Source organism: Megascapheus bottae, chromosome 2 (genome assembly GCF_031878675.1).
Source record: "Megascapheus bottae isolate mThoBot1 chromosome 2, mThoBot2.hap1, whole genome shotgun sequence".
Lineage (NCBI taxonomy): Eukaryota > Metazoa > Chordata > Mammalia > Rodentia > Geomyidae > Megascapheus > Megascapheus bottae.
The window spans coordinates 53,287,654-53,305,218 of NC_143510.1; the positions used below are offsets into that span (position 1 = coordinate 53,287,654).

Below are 17,565 nucleotides of genomic sequence, written 5' to 3' on the forward strand. Positions count from 1 at the left end.
CTAGTGGTAGAGAGCTTGCCTAGCATGCACGAAGACCCAGGCTTGATTCCTCGGTACCACATACATAGAAAAAAAGCCAGAAGTGATGCTGAGGCTCAAGTGGTAGAGCTCTAGTCTTGAGAAACCCCAAGGACAATGCTCAGGTCCTGAGCTCAAGCCCAGGGCTGGCAATAAATAAATAAATAAATAAGAAAGAATGGTATACTGTATGGTTCATTCAATATTTATTTATTTAATGAGATGTCTTGTTATATTTTCCAGGCTGGGTCAAACTTGCTGTTCTCACGTATCAGTCCCTGACTCCCCCAAGTAGTTGGAATTACAGATCTGGACCACCATTTCTGGCTAGTCTCTCTGTAGCTCATTCACTTATTCTATGAATAGTTGAGCATATGCATGACAGATAATTTTAGAGATCAACTCAATGAGATTAAGTAACACCTAGAGAACTAATAAGCTTTACTTCTGGGTATGTCTGGGAGGGTGTTTCCCGAGGGTATAAGTGAACTGAATGGGGAAGAGCCCTCCTTGCTGTGTGCGGGTATCATCCAATCAGCTAAGGGATACAAATGTCCAGAAAGGTCAGAGGGAAGGTGATTTCTGCTCTTCATGGAGCTGAAACACTTTTTTCCCCCTACCTGTAAATATCCAAACTGTAGGCTCTTGGACTTTTGGATTCCAGGACTTTACACCTGTGGCCTCCTGGCTTCTCCAATCTCTGGGCTTTAGACTGAGAGTCACATCATCAGATTCCTGGTTCTGAGGCCATGGATTTAAACTGAGCCACACTACTGGCATCATAGGAGACAACTATTGTGGGATTTCTCTCTCTCAGTTTCAACAATTGTGTGAGTAAATTCTCTTAACGAATCTCCTCTCATCTACCAGTTTCTATTTATCTTATTGGTTTTCTCTGGAAAGCCTGAATACAATCTGTGTTAGGCATTTGGGTAGGTTCTGGGGAGAAAAAATAAATAATAGTTTTTGCTTTCAAGAAAGTTACCGGGGCCGGAGTTTGGCCTAGTGGTTAAAGTGCTTGCCTAGCATGCATGAAGACCCGGGTTCGATTCCTCGGTACCACATACATAGATAAAAGCCAGAAATGGTGCTGAGGCTCAAGCGGTAGAGCTCTAGCCTTGAAAAAGTCCAAGGACAGTGCTCAGGCCCTGAGCTCAAGCCCAGGACTGGCAAAAAAAAAAAAAAGAAAGTTACCATCCTAGGCCAAGAGTTTGGCCTAGTGGTAGAGTGCTTGCTTAGCATGCACAAAGACCTGGGTTCGATTTCTCAGTACCACATACATAGAAAAAAGCCAGAAGTGGTGCTGTGGCTCAAGTGGTAGAGCTCTAGCCTTGAGGAAACCCAAGGACAGTGCTCAGGCTCCGAGCTCAAGCCAGAACTGCCCCCCCCCAAAAAAGAATGTTACCATCCTATCAAGAACAACAGACACAAATAAATATAGTGAGGTCTACAGATGCTCTTTTTCTTTTCTTTTCTTTTATTCTGTGTGCCAGTAATGGAGCTTGATCTTAGGATCTGGGTATAGTCCCTTGGCTTTTCCCCTCAAGGCTGACACTCTACCACTTGTGCCATGGTTCCACTTCTAGTTTTTTGGTGGTAAATTGGAGATTTAAAAAAAAAAAAAAGATCTTACGAATGTACCTGCCCGGACTACCTAACCTCAATCCTCAGATCTCATACTTTTTTTTTTTTTTGCCAGTCCTGGGGCTTGAACTCAGGGTCTTTGAGATTTTTAAAGGCTAGTGCTCTACCACTTGAACCACAGCACCACTTTCAGATTTTTCTGTGTATGTGGTGCCGAGGAATTGAACCCAGGACTTCATGCATACTAGGCAAGCATTCTACCACTAAGCCACATTCCTGGTCCAGATGGCACCCTTTTGAGTAGCTAGGATTACAAGAATGAACCACTAGCATCTCACAGAAAGTCTGACTTATTAAAAAAAAATCAAAACTGTACCTGTTCACTAAGATAATTAGATTAAAATAATGATAGAATAGGATATTTTCTTTATCTGCTAAACTATCAAACTAACAATAAGCCTAGGCTATACAACAAAAAGTGGTTTGAGGTTGAGCAGACCATAATCAGGCAACTATCTTTGTAGGGAGCCTTGCAGATAAGATTGTGAAGGCCACTCTCCAAGTTCATGGGATGGCAGTCTTTTCTGATAGTTATACATGATGATAATTATCATGTGTAAGGACTCTGTCTTCAAATAACTTTTGGATTTAGTTATTTGTATAGGGTAGATACAAAAGACCTCATTCTGACTTTTATGAGTCTTGAGCTCCTGGAATGCCTGATCATTTCTCATTTAAAGAGAAGACTCTTTTTCCCTTTTTTAATTGTGCACATATGACTTTCATGACTACCTCCACTCCCCAATGGCTAAGGTCATAGGCATAACTCTCTGGTAATTGGGTTTCTACCAGATTGTGTGTGCATGTGTGTGTGTGTGTGTGTGTGCACGCGCGTGTCACTTAGAATCCTCCTTTCAGGTTTTTGCTTACTGCTGGAACTCTACCATTTGAACCACAGTTGCAGGTTTTTGCTGGTTAATTGGAGATAAGATATTCTTGGATTTGTCTGCAGTGATTGGCTTTGAACCTCTATCTACAGATCTCACCCTAATGAGAGTTAGGAAAGTGGAGGAGAATGGAAAAGCAATAGGCCAGACTCAATTGTCAACAGGCTGGGACTGTTTATTGCCAGCGAGAGGCACAGACCTTCCCAAGGCTGTGAAGATTGTGCAAGAGACTGGATTGGGGCCTGGGTTTGTATAGGTCTTAACAACGAAGCAGAGAGTAAAAAATAGGCTGTGTATAGACTGGCATAGTGGCTCACGCCTGTAATCCTAACTACCCAGGAGGCCGAGATCTGAGGATCACGATTCAAAGCAAGCCTGGGCACCAAAGTTGGTGAGACTCTTAATCTCCAGTTAACCACCAAAAAAACTGTAAGTGTCCCTGTGGTTTCTGGGGTAGGGCTATAGCCTTGAGCTGAAGAGCTCAGGGACAGTGCCCAGGTCCAGAGTTCAAGCCTCTTGACCCCCCCAAAAAAAATAGGCTGTGGTATTTTGGGGCCCAGAGTGGAATGCTCTGCCTGGGCTGGGGTTTAGCTCAACTAAGCTAAAGTCAGAATGACCAGCCTGCAGACAAGCTCCTCAGCGCATATCTCGTGCTTTGCTTGACCTATGCCAATAAGTGGGAGTCAGCCCTTTAGTGAGTAGTTAGGATTACAAGTGTGAGCCACAGATGCCCAGACCCCCAGACTCTGGGCCTGGGCGTTGTCCCTGAGCTCTTCAGCTCAAGGCTACCACCCTACCCTTGAACCACAGCACCACTTCCTCTCTCCAATTTTTTTTTTTGCCAGTCTTGGGCTTTTTAACTCCGGGCCTGAGCACTGTCCTTGGACTTTCTCAAGGCTAGAGCTCTACCACTTGAACCTCAGCACCACTTCCAGCTTTTTTCTATGCATGTGGTACCAAGGAATTGAACACGGGTCTTCGTGCATGCTAAGCAAGCACTCTACCACTAGGCCAAACTCCTGGCCCCCTCTCTCCAATTTTTAAATGTAGGTACTCATAGCTATGAAGTTTACTATTCAAGTTGCTTTCATAGTATCCATAAATGCTCATATATTTTCATTTTTATTAGATTCTGGGAATTAAAAAAATTCCTTTCTTATTTCTTCATTCAGAAGTATATTGCTCTGTATTCATGTGTTTATGTATTTTATGTAGTTTCTCTTGTTAATTTCAAATGTTATTTCACTATAATCTGATAAATATAGAAATTTATTTCCATTTTCTTTTATTTCTCTTTCTTTCCTTCCTTCTTTTCTCCTTCCTTCCTTGTTTATCTATTTATTTATTTCTATTCCTGGGGCTTGAGCTCCAGACCTGAATTTTTTTTTTTTTTGCCAGTCCTGGGCTTGAGCTCAGGGCCTGAGCACTGTCCTTGGACTTTCTCAAGGCTAGAGCTCTACCACTTGAGCCTCAGCACCACTTCCGGCTTTTTGCTATATGTGGCACTGAGGAATTGAACCCGGGTCTTCATGCATGCTAGGCAAGCACTTTAACTACTAGGCCAAATTCCTGGCCCCCAGACCTGAACTTCTTTTGCTCAGGTGAGCACTCTACCACTCGAGCCACTGCATCATTTCTGGCTTTTTTTTTTTGAGTAGTTTATTGGAAATAAAAGTCTCATGGATTTTCCTGCCCTGGCTGGTTTTGAACTGCAATCTTCAGATCTCAGCCAGCTGAGTAGCTTGTATTACAGGCCTGAGTCAACTCCCTTCCTTCCTTCTCTCTCTCCCTCTCTCCCTCTTTTTATTTTAATTTTTTAAATTGTGGTACTAGGGAATGAGGCAGGGTCTCTTGTTAGGCAAGTCCTCTACCATTGAGATATATTCCTAGCCAATTTTGATCATTTTATTTTGAGACACATTTCCCTAAATTGCTTAGGCTAATCTCAAATTTTTGGTCTTCCCCCTTTAGTCTTTGAGTAGTTAGAATGACTAGCATGTGGTACCACACCCAGTGAAAGCTGTCTTCTTTCTATTGAAGGACATACCCTGGCAATGTGGCTTTATCTGGTAGCCCTCATGGGCCTTCACTACCTGCTGCGCTGGTACCGAGAGAAGCAGGTGGTGAGCCACCTCCAGGACAAGTACGTCTTCATCACAGGCTGTGACTCGGGCTTCGGGAACCTGCTGGCCAGGCAGCTGGACATGCGAGGCTTGAGGGTGCTGGCTGCGTGTCTGACGGAGAAGGGGGCTGAGCAGCTGAGGAACAAGACGTCAGGCAGGCTGGAGACTGTGGTCCTGAATGTCACCAGCACAGAGAGCATTGCTGCAGCCACGCAGTGGGTGAAGGAGCGTGTGGGGGACAGAGGTATGAAAAAAAAAGTACGTTCTCCTTTTATGTAGCCAGAGAGCTACAAAGGATTAGAGCCAGAGGTCTGGCTCAGCAGTAGATTGCCTATCTTTTTTTTTTTTTTTTTGCCAGTTGTGGGGCTTGAGCTCAGGGCCTGAGCACTGTCCTTGGACTTTTCTCAAGGCTGGAGCTCTACCACTTGAGCCTCAGCACCACTTCCAGCTTTTTTTTCTATGTATGTGGCACTGAGGAATTGAACCTGGATCTTTGTGCATCTAGGAAAGCACTCTACCACTAGCCCAAACTCCTGGCTCCTAGATTGCCGATCTTGCAAGGTCAAGGCCCTATGTTTAAACCTCAGTTTAACAGAGTTTGAAAAGTTTGGCTTTATCATTTGAAGGAATGTCACAATGCATTACAGTGTTTCATTTCCTTAACAATGCTTTCATGGAAAAATGAGATGCACACATTTGAGGCTATCATCTGATCTCAAAGTGTTAAGTTGGAGTCTTGGTAAAATTTTGCTCTGGCTGGCTTTACACCATGATCCTTTTGAGCTCCTCTTTCTGAATAGCTGAGACTATAAATGTGTAGTGCCATACTGAGCTTTAGACACCCTCCTCCTCCTCCTCCTCCTCCTCCTCCTCCTCCTCCTCCTCCTCCTCCTCCTTCTCCTGCTCCTTCTCCTTCTTCCTCTTATGCTTGGTCTTGGGGCTTAAGTTCAAGGTCTGGGCACTGTTCTTGAACTCTTTATGCTCAAGGTTTGCATTCTATCACTTTGAGCCACAGCTCCATTTCTAGTTTTCTGGTGGTTAAGTGAAGGTAAGTAACACACAGGCTTTCCTATCCAGGCTGACTTTGAACCACAATCCTCAGATCTCAGCTTCCTGAATAGCTAGGATAATAAGCATAAGCCACCAGCACATGTGCCAGTACTAGAGCTTGAACTCAGGGCCAGGGCACTGTCCCTGAGCTGCTTTTGTTCAAGGCTAGCACTCTAGCACTCGAGCTACAGCTTCACTTCTGGCTTTTTCTATGTATGTTTATGTGATGCTGAGGAATTGAACCCAGGGCTTCATGTATGCAAGACAAGCACTCTACCACTAAGCTACATTCCCAGTCCCCACACTGAATTTTTATTCTATATTTTCTGCAACTATTTTGCTATTGAAAATAGTATGTACCATATTTATTTGTTTAGTGAGTTTTTTACAGATTTTTTTTTTTGCCAGTCCTGGGCTTAAGCTCAGGGTCTGAGCACTGTCCTTGGACTTTCTCAAGGCTAGAGCTCTACCACTTGAGCCTCAGCACCACTTCTGGCTTTTTATAAGTATGTGGTACCAAGGGATCGAACCCAGGTCTTCATGCATGCTAGGCAAGCATTCTACCACTAGGCCAAACTCCCGGCCCTTTTACAGAAATTTTAACTGTTTATTTAATTTATTGACTTAGTAACATCTTTCTCCAAGGCCCTTGGAATGTTTGAATACCAATTTAACGAAGAGAGTATCTTCTTTTTGGTGGTATCAGAGTTTGAATTCAGGGCTAAGTGCACGCTCAGCTTGCTTGCTCAATTGGGGCTTTACTTCTTGAGTCATATCTCCAGCACTGCTTATTTTGCTGGTCCTGGGGCTTGAACTCAGGGCCTGAGCACTGTCTTTGGACTTTTCTCAAGACTAGAACTCTACCCCTTGAGCCACAGCACCACTTCCAGCTGTTTTCTATGTATGTGGTACCAAGGAATGGAACCTGTGTCTTCATGCATGCTAGGCAAGCTTTCTATCACTAGGACAAACTCCTGACCCAACACTGATTTTTTTTTACATCAATTTTCAAATGTCAAGTTTAGCAAATAAGTATTCAAGAATGGGATCTCTATATGCAATCATTAACCCATAAATTTAAGAACAAAACTTAAATTAAGCTGAGAGCTTGTAGGTAGATATATATATAATATATCAATATATCTATAGAGTATATATCCCGTCATAGATTTTATGTTTATGTAGTTATATTTATATCTTCAAGATCATGTCAATGACTTTGAGTACCTGAGTATTGAGTCATGGCTCTTGTACTGTTTGGATCTAATATCCGCATATCAAGGAGACCATGCACCTTTTGTTTCTTTGGTCTTGACTTACCTCACTCAACATGATTTGCTCTAGTTTCATCCACTTCCCAGCAAATGCCATTATTTTATCTTGTCTGGTAGCTATGTAGAATTCCATTGTATATATGTACTACACTTTTCCCATTTTTTATTACAGAATTTATTAACATTGATTTTTACATCATATTTCAAATGTCATGTTTAACAAACAAGTATTCAAGAAGGAAATCTCTATATGTACCACATTTTTTGTATCCATTCATCTGTAGTGGGGCATCTGGGTTGTTCCAGTCCTGCTTTTTGTTGTTTAATTGGAGATGGAGTCTAGCAAACTTCTCTGCCCAGGCTGGCCTTGAACCGCAAACTTCAATCCTCCATATCTCAGCCTTTGGAGTAGCTAGGATTATAAGAATGAGACACTGTAGCCTAGCCCAGTGTCCTCTATCAGACTCCATAACTTAGACTCTTAAAGGAATTTCTTTTTCTTTTCTCCTTTTTCCCTTCTTTCCTTTCCATTTCCTTCCCTTCCCCTCCCTTTCCCTTTCCTTCCCTCCTCTATCTATCTATCTATCTATCTATCTATCTATCTATCTATCTATCTTTCCAATTTCACATTGGTTGGCAAGTTCTATCAAATCAAAAGCCAGCAATCCAGCTATGCAAAAATCAGAAATAGAAGATTAATGAAAGTTCAAAGCAAGTCTTACAAAAGAGTTGGTGAGATACTATTTTACAGAACAAGCTGATTTTACTGACACAGGAGTATAGAACCCCAGCAATGGGGCAAGTGGAGGGAAACATAAGAAGGTCTTGGTTTATGGCAGCCCTAGGCAAGGTGTGAGACCCTATCTGAAAAATAAGCCAAACCAAAAGGGCAGGGAAATGACTCAAGGGGTAGAGCACCTATCTAGCAAGTGCCTGATCCTAGGTTCAAACCACTCAAAAAGAAAAAAAAAATCCACTAATTAGTTTTTAATTTGACTCGTGTGTATATATGTTTTAGTACTGGGGCTTGAACTCCGGGCCTGGGCACTGTCCCTGAGCAATTCAACTCAAGGCTTCTGTCCTACCCCTGGAGTCACAGTGCCACTTCTCATCTTTTAGTGATTAATTGGAGATAAGAGTCTCACAGACTTTTTAGTACCTGGGCTGGCTTTGAACCGTGATCCTCATATCTCAGCCTCCTGAGTAGCTAGGATTACAGGTGTGAGCCACTGTGCCCGGCTTTCTCTTAGCTTTTTTTTGCTTTTTTTTTTGCCAGTCCTGGGCTTGGGCTCAGAGCCTGAGCACTGTCCCTGGATTTTCTCAAGGCTAGGGCTCTACCACTTGAGCCACAGCCCCATTTCTGGCTTTTTGCTACATATGTGGTACTGAGGGATCAAACCCAGGTCTTCGTGCATGCTAGGCAAGCACTCTTACCACTAGGCCAAACTCCCGGCCTCTCTTAGCTTTTATACCCATGTTCCATCACTTATTTGAGCCACATCTCTACTTCTGGCTTTTTTATTTATTTTTTTTCCTGTTTCATTGGAGATAAGTATCCTACAGACTTTCCTACCTGAGCTGGCTTTGAACCATGATCTTCAAATCCCAACCTTTTGAGTAGCTAGGATTGTATAGGTGTGAGCCACTGGCACCCAGCTGATTTGGCTTTGGTTGTTGTTATTAACTTATAGACACCTTTAAATATATTAAAATGTTTCTTTTCCTTCTACCATCTATAGTTATTGTTAGCAGGAAAATTTGTCAAGGTAAACAATTGTCATTTTTGTCTGAAACACTAGTTCTGATCTGAGATTTATTATTTTAGGTCTTTGGGGCTTGGTCAACAATGCAGGCATTTACAAACCAATGGCCTACTTTGAATGGCAGACATTTGATGACTGTATGAAGCTCCTCAATGTGAACCTCCTTGGTTTGGTCCAAGTGACCTTGAGTATGCTTCCCTTGGTAAGGAGAGCAAAGGGGAGAATTGTCAATGTCTCCAGTGTGATGGGAAGAATTGCTATATGTGGGGGACCTTACTCTACATCCAAGTTTGGAGTGGAAGCGTTTTCAGATACACTAAGGTAAGGAAAATATAAACAGCTGTTATCGTTATTATTGCTGCTGCTGCTGTTATTATTTTGGTGCCAGTACTGGGGTTTAAACGCAGAGCCTGGGCACTGTCCCTTAGCTTTTCTCTTAAGGCTGCTGCTCTAGCACTCGAGCCACATTTCCACTTTGAGCTTTTTGGTGTTTAATTGGAGGTAAGTATCTCATGGACTTTGTTGACAGGGCTGGCTTCAAACCTCAATTCTCAGTTCTGTCTCTCAAATAGCTGGGATTACAAATCTGAGCCATCAGTACCCAGCTCATTCTTCTCCATTCTTCGCATGAAGATTTGGCCTTTCTCCTTCCAGACTCAGCTGAAATGTCTTCTCCCCACTGAAGTTTGGCTCTCTGGGAAAATCTATTTGCATTTCCTCTCTACTTCCATAACTTCTTCAATGCTCTTCCTCTTCCTCCTCCTCTCTTCTCTTCTTCCTCTTCTTTCTACTTTGTGCTGGAATCAAAACCAGCTACCCGGTTCTATAATCCTGTTTTTCTTTTGGTCCGTCATGATACTTGAACTCTGGGCCTGGGCATTGTTCCTGAGTTCTTCAGCTCAAGGCTACGGAGCTACCCCTAGAGACACAGTGCCACTTCCGGTTTTCTGGTGATTAACTGGAGATAGGAGATTCACAGACTTTTTAGTGCCCAGGGATGACTTTGAACTGTGATCCTCAGATCTCAGCCTCCTGAGTAGCAAGGATGATAATTATTTTGAATTATATTATGTATATTTATTGAGTTTTTCTTGCTGTAAGATTTTGAGGCAAGGGACTGATTGGAGATTGCATGTGTCATTGTAACGAATGTTGATTTTCATTATTATTATTTGTTTTCTTTATACCTCCAGTATTTAGCACTCTGGATACTTAACTCTTCATTTAAAGAGTAGATGTGGCTGGGAATGTAGCTTAAGTGATAGAGTGCTTGCATGAAGTCCTGGGTTCGGTTCCTCAGTACCACATACATAGAAAAAGCAGGAAGTGGCACTGTGGCTCAAGAAGTAGAGTGCTAAAGCACAGAGAGGCTCAGGGACAGTGCTCAGGCTCTGAGTTCAAGCCCCAGGACTTAAAAAGAAAAAGAAAAGAGTAGGTGTATGCTGTGCACTGGTGGCCTACACCTGTAATCATCACTGCTTAAGGAGGCTGAGATCTAAGGATCCTGGTTTGAAGCTAGCCCAAGGTAGAAAAGGCTGTGAGACTCTTATCGCTTGCTAATCAGCAAAAAGCTACAAGTGGAGATGTGGCTCAAATAGTTGAATGTCATCCTTGACTGAAAAAAATATAGCAAGAATGTGAGGCCCTAGTTTAAGCTCCCATATTAGGACACACACACACACAAATAGTTATGATGGTTTAGTAGTTGGTATAATCATAATATATGTTTAATTTTTTCTTTCTACTTTAAAAATTTCAGTAAATATAATATATTCTGTAATACTTTTATTATGATTATGTGTTCCTCCCTGAGAACAGTGAAATAGTGATAACTTTTAGTCCCAAGAAATTAACTTGTGGACTTTCATTTCAGGCGCGAACTTCAAGGTTTTGGAGTAAAAGTCAGCATAGTTACACCTGGTAGCTTCAAAACAGAAATAACCAATCTGAAATCGTCTCTGGAGACATTAACACAAACTTGGGAAGAAAGCCCCATGCATATTAAGGAGTCCTATGGACAACAATTTTTTGACTGCTGTAAGCTGGTTTTTGGTTTTGGTGGGTTTTTTTGCCTTTCTTTTTTGTAAAGGTGATGAATGGGGAGGGGGGTTACAGTTACAAAAGTAAGGTAATGTATGCATTTCTTTTTAAATGTTACTCCTCCCTCATTTTCTTCTAAGCTGTTTTAATTTTCTTTCTTTCTTTCTTTCTTTCTTTCTTTCTTTCTTTCTTTCTTTCTTTCTTTCTTCCTTCCTTCCTTCCTTCCTTGCTTTCTCTTCCTTCCTTCCTTCCTTCCTTCCTTCCTTTCTTTCTTTCCAGTCCTGGGCTTAGACTCAGGGCTTGAGCACTGTTCTTGGGTTTTTCTCAAGGCTAGAGCTCTACCACTTGAGCCACAGTACTACTTCTGGCTTTTTTCTATGTATGTGGTACTGAGGAATCAAATCTGGGCCTTTGTGCATGCTAGGCAAGCACTCTTTTTTTTTTTTTTTGTTGGCCCCCTTCTCTTTCTGGCCCCGCTCGCTCCGGCCACCACTCGGTTGGGCTCTGTTCACTTCAGCTCAGCTCGCTTCTTTTGCTCTCTGTCGCCGTCGCAGTCTCGTCTCTGCCACTTTTCCGGTTTGGTTGTGTCTCGTCTCTGCCACTTCCGGCTTGGTTGTGTATGTGGGATACCGAGGAATCGAACCCGGGTCTTTGTGCATGCTAGGCAAGCACTTTAACCGCTAGGCCAAACTCTCGGGCCTAGGCAAGCACTCTTATCATTAGGCCAAACTCCCTGCCCCTCTTTTCTTTTTTTTTTGTGGGTCATGGCCTGGGCACTGTCCCTGAGCTCTTCAGCTCAAGGCTGCTACCCTACCCTTGAGCCATAGCCCCATTTCCTGTTTTCTAGAGGTTAATTGGAAATAAGAGTCTCAGGGCCTTTTGTGCTTGGGCTGGCTTTGAACCCTGATCCTCAGATCTCAGCCTCCTGAGTAGCTAGGATTACAGGTGTGAGCCAGCACTCTGGCTTTGGTTTTGTTTTTATTTCTTTTTTTTTTTTTTCCAGTCCTGGGCTTGAGCTCAGGGCCTGAGCACTGTCCTTGGACTTTTTCAAGGCTAGAGCTCTACCACTTGAGCCTCAGCACCATTTCTGGCTTTTTTCTATGCATGTGGTGCCAAGGAATCGAACCCGGGTCTTCATGCATGCTAGGCAAGCACTTTAACCACTAGGCCAAACCCCCGGCCCCTGTTTTTATTTCTTCTTGAGCTCAGAGACTGGGCACTACCCTTGAGCTTTCTCAAGGCTAGCTCTCTACCTCTTGAACCATAGCACCACTTCCTGCTTTTCCTTTGTAGGTGGTCACAAGGAATAAACCCAGGGCTTTGTGCACGTGAGGCAAGCACTCTACCAGTAGGCCACACTGCTGGCCCCAAGATGTTTTCTCGATAGATATAATGGATAGTGTTTATAAGAAAGGAAAAGATGGGCTAAAAGAAAACATATTGGGGGCCAGGAGTGTGGCCTCGTGGTAGAGTGCCTGCCTAGCATGCATGAAGACCTGGGTTCAATTCTTCGATACCACATACATAGAAAATGCCAGAAGTGGTGCTGTGGCTCAAATGGTAGGGCTCTAGCCTTGAGAAGGTCCAAAGGCAGTGCTCAGGCCCTGAGTTCAAGCCTCAGGACTGGCAAAGAAAGAAAGAAAGAAAGAAAGAAAGAAAGAAAGAAAGAAAGAAAGAAAGAAAGAAAGAAAGAAAGAAAGAAAGGAAGGAAGGAAGGAAGGAAAGAAAAAAAGAAAGAAAGAAAGAAAGAAGAAAAGAAAAGAAAAAAAGAAAAGAACGAAAAGAACTAGAGACTTGGTTGGGAATGTGGCTTAGTGGCAATGCTTACCTAGCATGCATAAAGCCCTGGGTTAGATTTTTTTAGTACCACATAAACAGAGAAAGCCAGAAATAGTGCTATGTCAAGTGGCAGAGAGCTAGCCTTGAGCAAAGACACTCAGTGACAGTACCCAGGCCTTGAATTTAAGCCTCAGGACTGGGAAGGAGGAAGAGAAGAAGGCAGAGGAGGTGAGGAGGAGGAGGAAAACAACCTAAGACTTGGCACATGTTGTAGAGCACTTGGCTAAAAAATGTGACTTCAAATCCCAGTATCATCAAAAAAAATTATCTGTGTATGTATATATGTCCAGTGTGTGTGTGTGTGTGTGTGTGTGTGTGTGTGTGTGTGTGTGTGTGTGTGTACATGAAAGAGAAATTGGTGGAAATTCAGTGCTAGATCCTCTGAGAACAATGTTCCTTAACCAAAGTCCTCCTAAACAAGAGAGGTTAAGAAGATCTTAATGCTGAGTGCCTGTGGCTCCCGGAGGCTGAGATCTAAGGATTTTGGTTCAAAGTCCAGCTTTGGTAGGAAAGGCTATGAGATTCTCACCTCCAATGAATCACCAAAAGCTAATGAGCAGTGGCTCAAGAACACAAAAGCTCAGGAACAGGTCCAAGCCCTGAGTTTCAAGCGCCAGGACTTACACACACACATACACAAAGGTAAAAGAAGGTCTCAGTTGAGGAAGGGACCATAATCAACCTGCCCTATGGACTGGACACATAAACACTAGGTGATGTTCCATGTACAGAGGCATTAAACTTGTGAATCTCAAGAGAAGGACCAAACAAAAAGGCTTCTATGAGTTATTTGCTGGACTGAAATGCAGCCTTCAGTGTTGGCTGTCCTTTTGGTAACGCAGAGCTTGACCATAGACTCAGATTTTTTTATTGTGGAAAGAAGGAAGGCATAAGTTGATGAAGACCAGCTTTGGAGAGTCCTGCTAGGCGTGGTGGGCAGGTGGTACTAGTCACAGAAGCCGCATAGGTATGGGATCACTGTTTCATGAAATAATATCTTTGATTGTCTAATGGATGAGAGCCAGTGGTTTATACCTGTACCCTTAGTTACTCAGGAGGCTGAGATCTGAAGATTATGGTTTGAAGCCAGCCAGAAAGGAAAGTTCTTAAAACTGTGTCTTGAGCAGGTGAAGTAATTCACCAATAGGCAGGTAATATGATGCAACATAGTTTTTTTTTTTTTTTTTCCAGCCCTGAGGCGTGAACCCTGATCAGGGCCTGGGCACTGTCCTTGGACTTTCTCAAGGCTAGTGCTCTTCCACTTGAGCCACAGCACCATTTCCAGCTTGTTTTTTTCTTTCTGTGTATGTGCTATCTAGGGCTTCATGCATGCTAGGCAAGCACTCTACCACTAAGCCACACTCTCAGCCCCGATGCAACATAATTAATTGATTTAACATAGCTTAGCAGAGTTAACACTATATTCTAGTTACTATATTCTAGTCTTAACTTGCCTAATTCTATCCTGCCTATCCAGCACACCCACTGAACTCACCTCTCGGACACCTCTTAGTCCCAAAGTCTAACAGGGCCTGCCTGTCAGTTGTTAGATGTAGCTCCCAGTCCTGTCCTCATGTGAGCTCTGGTGCCCCACGACGAGTCTTGGTTCTCATGGGCAAGGAGTAGCTTCTGCATGCCAAAGATCCTCAAACCACAGTCTCGATGAAGGCCAGAAATGCTGTCCCTCATTCTAGGTCCTTTGCTTATCTCCATCCTTGGCTGTTCCTCTCTGGCCCAAACTCCTTCTTTTTTTTGTTTGTTTATTTGTTTTTGGTGGGAGCTTGAACTCTGGACCTGGGCGCTGTCCCTGAACTCTTCAGCTCAAGGCTACCACCCTACCCCCAGAGCCACAGCCCTATTTCCTGTTTTCTAGGGATTAACTGGAGCTAAGAGTCTCAGGTCCTTTTGTGCCTAGGGCTGGCTTGGAACCTTGATCCTCAGATCTCAGCTTCCTGAGTAGCTAGGGTAATAGGCGTGAGCCACCACACCTGGCCCATTGTTTTTCATTCTAATCATATTCATTATATTGTATTTTCACATCAGATTCATTTAGTATTTTCATATCATATCCATTTTCCTAGTATTTTCACATCATATTATTTTAGTATTTTCACATCATTACCCTCTGTTCTGTCTTTATATCTTTATGCTCATAACAGACTGTCATCTCTAACCACCAAAAACCAAGAAATGGAGTTATGATTCAATTGATAGAGTGTCAGCCTTGAGTGAAAAGGCTAAGGGATAGCTCTCAGTTCCTGAGCTCAAACTCTAGTATAGGCACAAAAAAAGAAAAGAGCTGGGCACAGTGGTTCATGCCTCAGGAAGCTGAGATCTTGAGGATCACATTCAAAGACAGCCTGGGCACTAAATTCCATGCACTTATCTCCAGTTAACTACCAGAAAACCGGAAGTGGGGCTGTGGCTCAAGGAGTAGGGTGGTAGCCTTAAGCTGGCTCAAGGAATAGGGTGGTAGCCTTGAGCTGAAGAGCTCAGGGATAGCTCCCTGGCCCAAAGTTCAAGCCCCATGACCCACAAGAAAAAAAAGAAAAAAAAAAGTGGATTAGTGATTCCCTGGGTTGTTTGTGGGGGAGAAAAGAGAGTGACTGCTAATTGTTTCAATTGTGCATGCATGGATGTGATCCAGTAATGGGGCTTGAACACAAGGCCTCATGATCTCACTTGACTTTTTTTTCCTCAAAGCTGGAATTCTATTACTTGAGTCATACCTCCACTTCTGCCTTTTTTTCTGGTTATTTAGAGATGAAAATCTCAAAAACTTTTCTGCCCAGGCTGGCTTCAAAGCAAGATCTTCAGATCTTAGCCTCTCAGTTTGTTGATGAAAAATTACTAAACTTAGATTATGGTGATAGTTGTCCAAGTCTGACTATACTTTTTTTTTTTTTTTTTTTTTTTGCCAGTCCTGGGCTTGAGCACTGTCCTTGGACTTTCTCAAGGCTAGAGCTCTACCACCTGAGCCTCAGCACCACTTCTGGCTTTTTTCTATGTATGTGGTACCGAGGAATCGAACCCGGGTCTTCATGCATGCTAGGCAAGCACTTTAACCACTAGGCCAAATTCCCAGCCCTGACTATACTTTTGATTTTATATAAAAGACATTGATTTAAGCTGCCTGAATTTTATATAAATTACAACTCAATAAAAATATATACAGGGGCCAGGAGTGTAGCCTAGTGGTGGAGTGCTTGCCTAACATACACACAGCCCTGGATTCCACATTCTTTGGAACCACATACACAGAAAAAAGCCAGAACTGGTGCTGTGGCTCAAGTGATAGAGCGTTAGCCTTGAGAAAACTCAAGATCAGTGGCCAGAAAGCTGGGCATGGTGGCTCAGGTCTATAATCCTAGCTACTCAGAAGGCTAAGATCTGAGGATCAAGGTTCAAAGCCAGCCTGGGCACAAAAAGACCTGAGACTCTTATGTCCAATCTCTTATCTCCCTAGAAAACAGGAAGTGGGGCTGTGGCTCTGGGGGTAGGGTAGTGGCCTTGAGCTGAAGAGCTCAGGGACAGCGCCCAGGCTGAGTTCAACCCCCAAAATCAAAAAACCCTCCCCCCAAAACAAAAACAAACAAACAATAAACAGTGGCCAGGACTGACAAAAAATGCATACAAAATTTCAATGGAAAAGGTCAGTTCATATACCTGTGTTGTTTCAATCATACTTTAATTTTTTTTCCAGTCCTGGGGCTTGAACTCAGGGCCTGGGCACTGTCCTTGGATACTTTTTACTCACAGCTAGCTCTCTGCCACTTGAGCCACAACACCACTTCTGGCTTTTTCTGTATATGTAGTATTGAGGAATTGAACCCAGGGCTTCATGCATGCTAGGTGTGCACGTTATCACTGGGCCATACTCCCAGTCCCTACTTTAATGTTTTCCATTGAGGTTTATGATACTGTTATTCTCCTTGCATACAGATTACAAAATGGTTAAGAAAGGACTTTCAATGTGTAGCTCAGACCTGCACCTGGTCACTGACTGCATGGAGCATGCTCTGACGTCGGCACACCCTCGTACTCGATATTTGGCTGGCTGGGATGCTTATTTCATATACATCCCACTCTCTTTCTTACCTACATCTCTGGCAGACTGCATATTGGCCAGATACAATCCCAAACCAGCTGAGGCAATCTAAAAACAACAACAACAACAACCTGATTCAGTTGTTCTTGGAAGAATGAAGAATAAATCAGAAACTTGCTGTTAGTGTGTGAATAATCCAGACTGTAATAATTCATTTTCTTGCCTAAACTCATTCAGCTGGTATCCTGTTTGAGTTCCAGATAGCCATCATTTGCTATATCTACGTTATGGATCATTATTATTTTACCCACTTTAAAAATGAGAATGTTTCTAACATGTATTAGACTTTCTTGCTTTATTAAACAGTTGCCTGAAACAATCCAATCTGCTTGATGTCTTTTTTTTTGGGGGGGGGTTGAACTGTACTGGAGTTTGAACTTAAGGCTTCACACTTGGTCAGTTTGTTGGCTCCTGGCTACGACTTGAGCATAACTTTCTTTCTTTTTTTGACCGGTCCTGAAGATTTGAACTCAGGGCCTGGACACTGTCCCTGAGCTACTTTTTTTTTTTTTTTTTTTTGCCAGTCCTGAGCTTGAGCTCAGGGCCTGAGCACTGTCCTTGGACTTTCTCAAGGCTAGAGCTCTACCACTTGAGCCTCAGCACCACTTCCGGCTTTTTTCTATATATGGTACCGAGGAATCGAACCCGGGTCTTCATGCATGCTAGGCAGGCACTTTAACCACTAGGCCAAACTCCCGGCCCCCCCTGAGCTACTTTTACACAGGTTAGCACTCTACCACTTGAGCTATAGAACCAGTGTATACAGTACTGAGGAATCCAACTCAGGGCTTCCTGCATGTTAGGCAAGTACTGTATCAT

At 43.1% G+C, this 17,565-nt stretch overlaps 1 protein-coding gene across 1 annotated transcript; it reads left to right on the forward strand.

The window, feature by feature from the left end:
• Window positions 1-2,864: 2,864 nt before the first annotated feature.
• Window positions 2,865-17,065, forward strand: Hsd17b6 (hydroxysteroid 17-beta dehydrogenase 6). Its single transcript, XM_090327430.1, has 5 exons — window positions 2,865-2,978; window positions 4,590-4,916; window positions 8,822-9,080; window positions 10,633-10,796; window positions 16,581-17,065. The coding sequence occupies exons 2-5, from the start codon at window positions 4,604-4,606 to the stop codon at window positions 16,796-16,798; spliced, it is 954 nt and encodes a 317-aa protein (XP_090183556.1). The 5' UTR covers window positions 2,865-2,978; window positions 4,590-4,603; the 3' UTR covers window positions 16,799-17,065.
• Window positions 17,066-17,565: the final 500 nt, after the last annotated feature.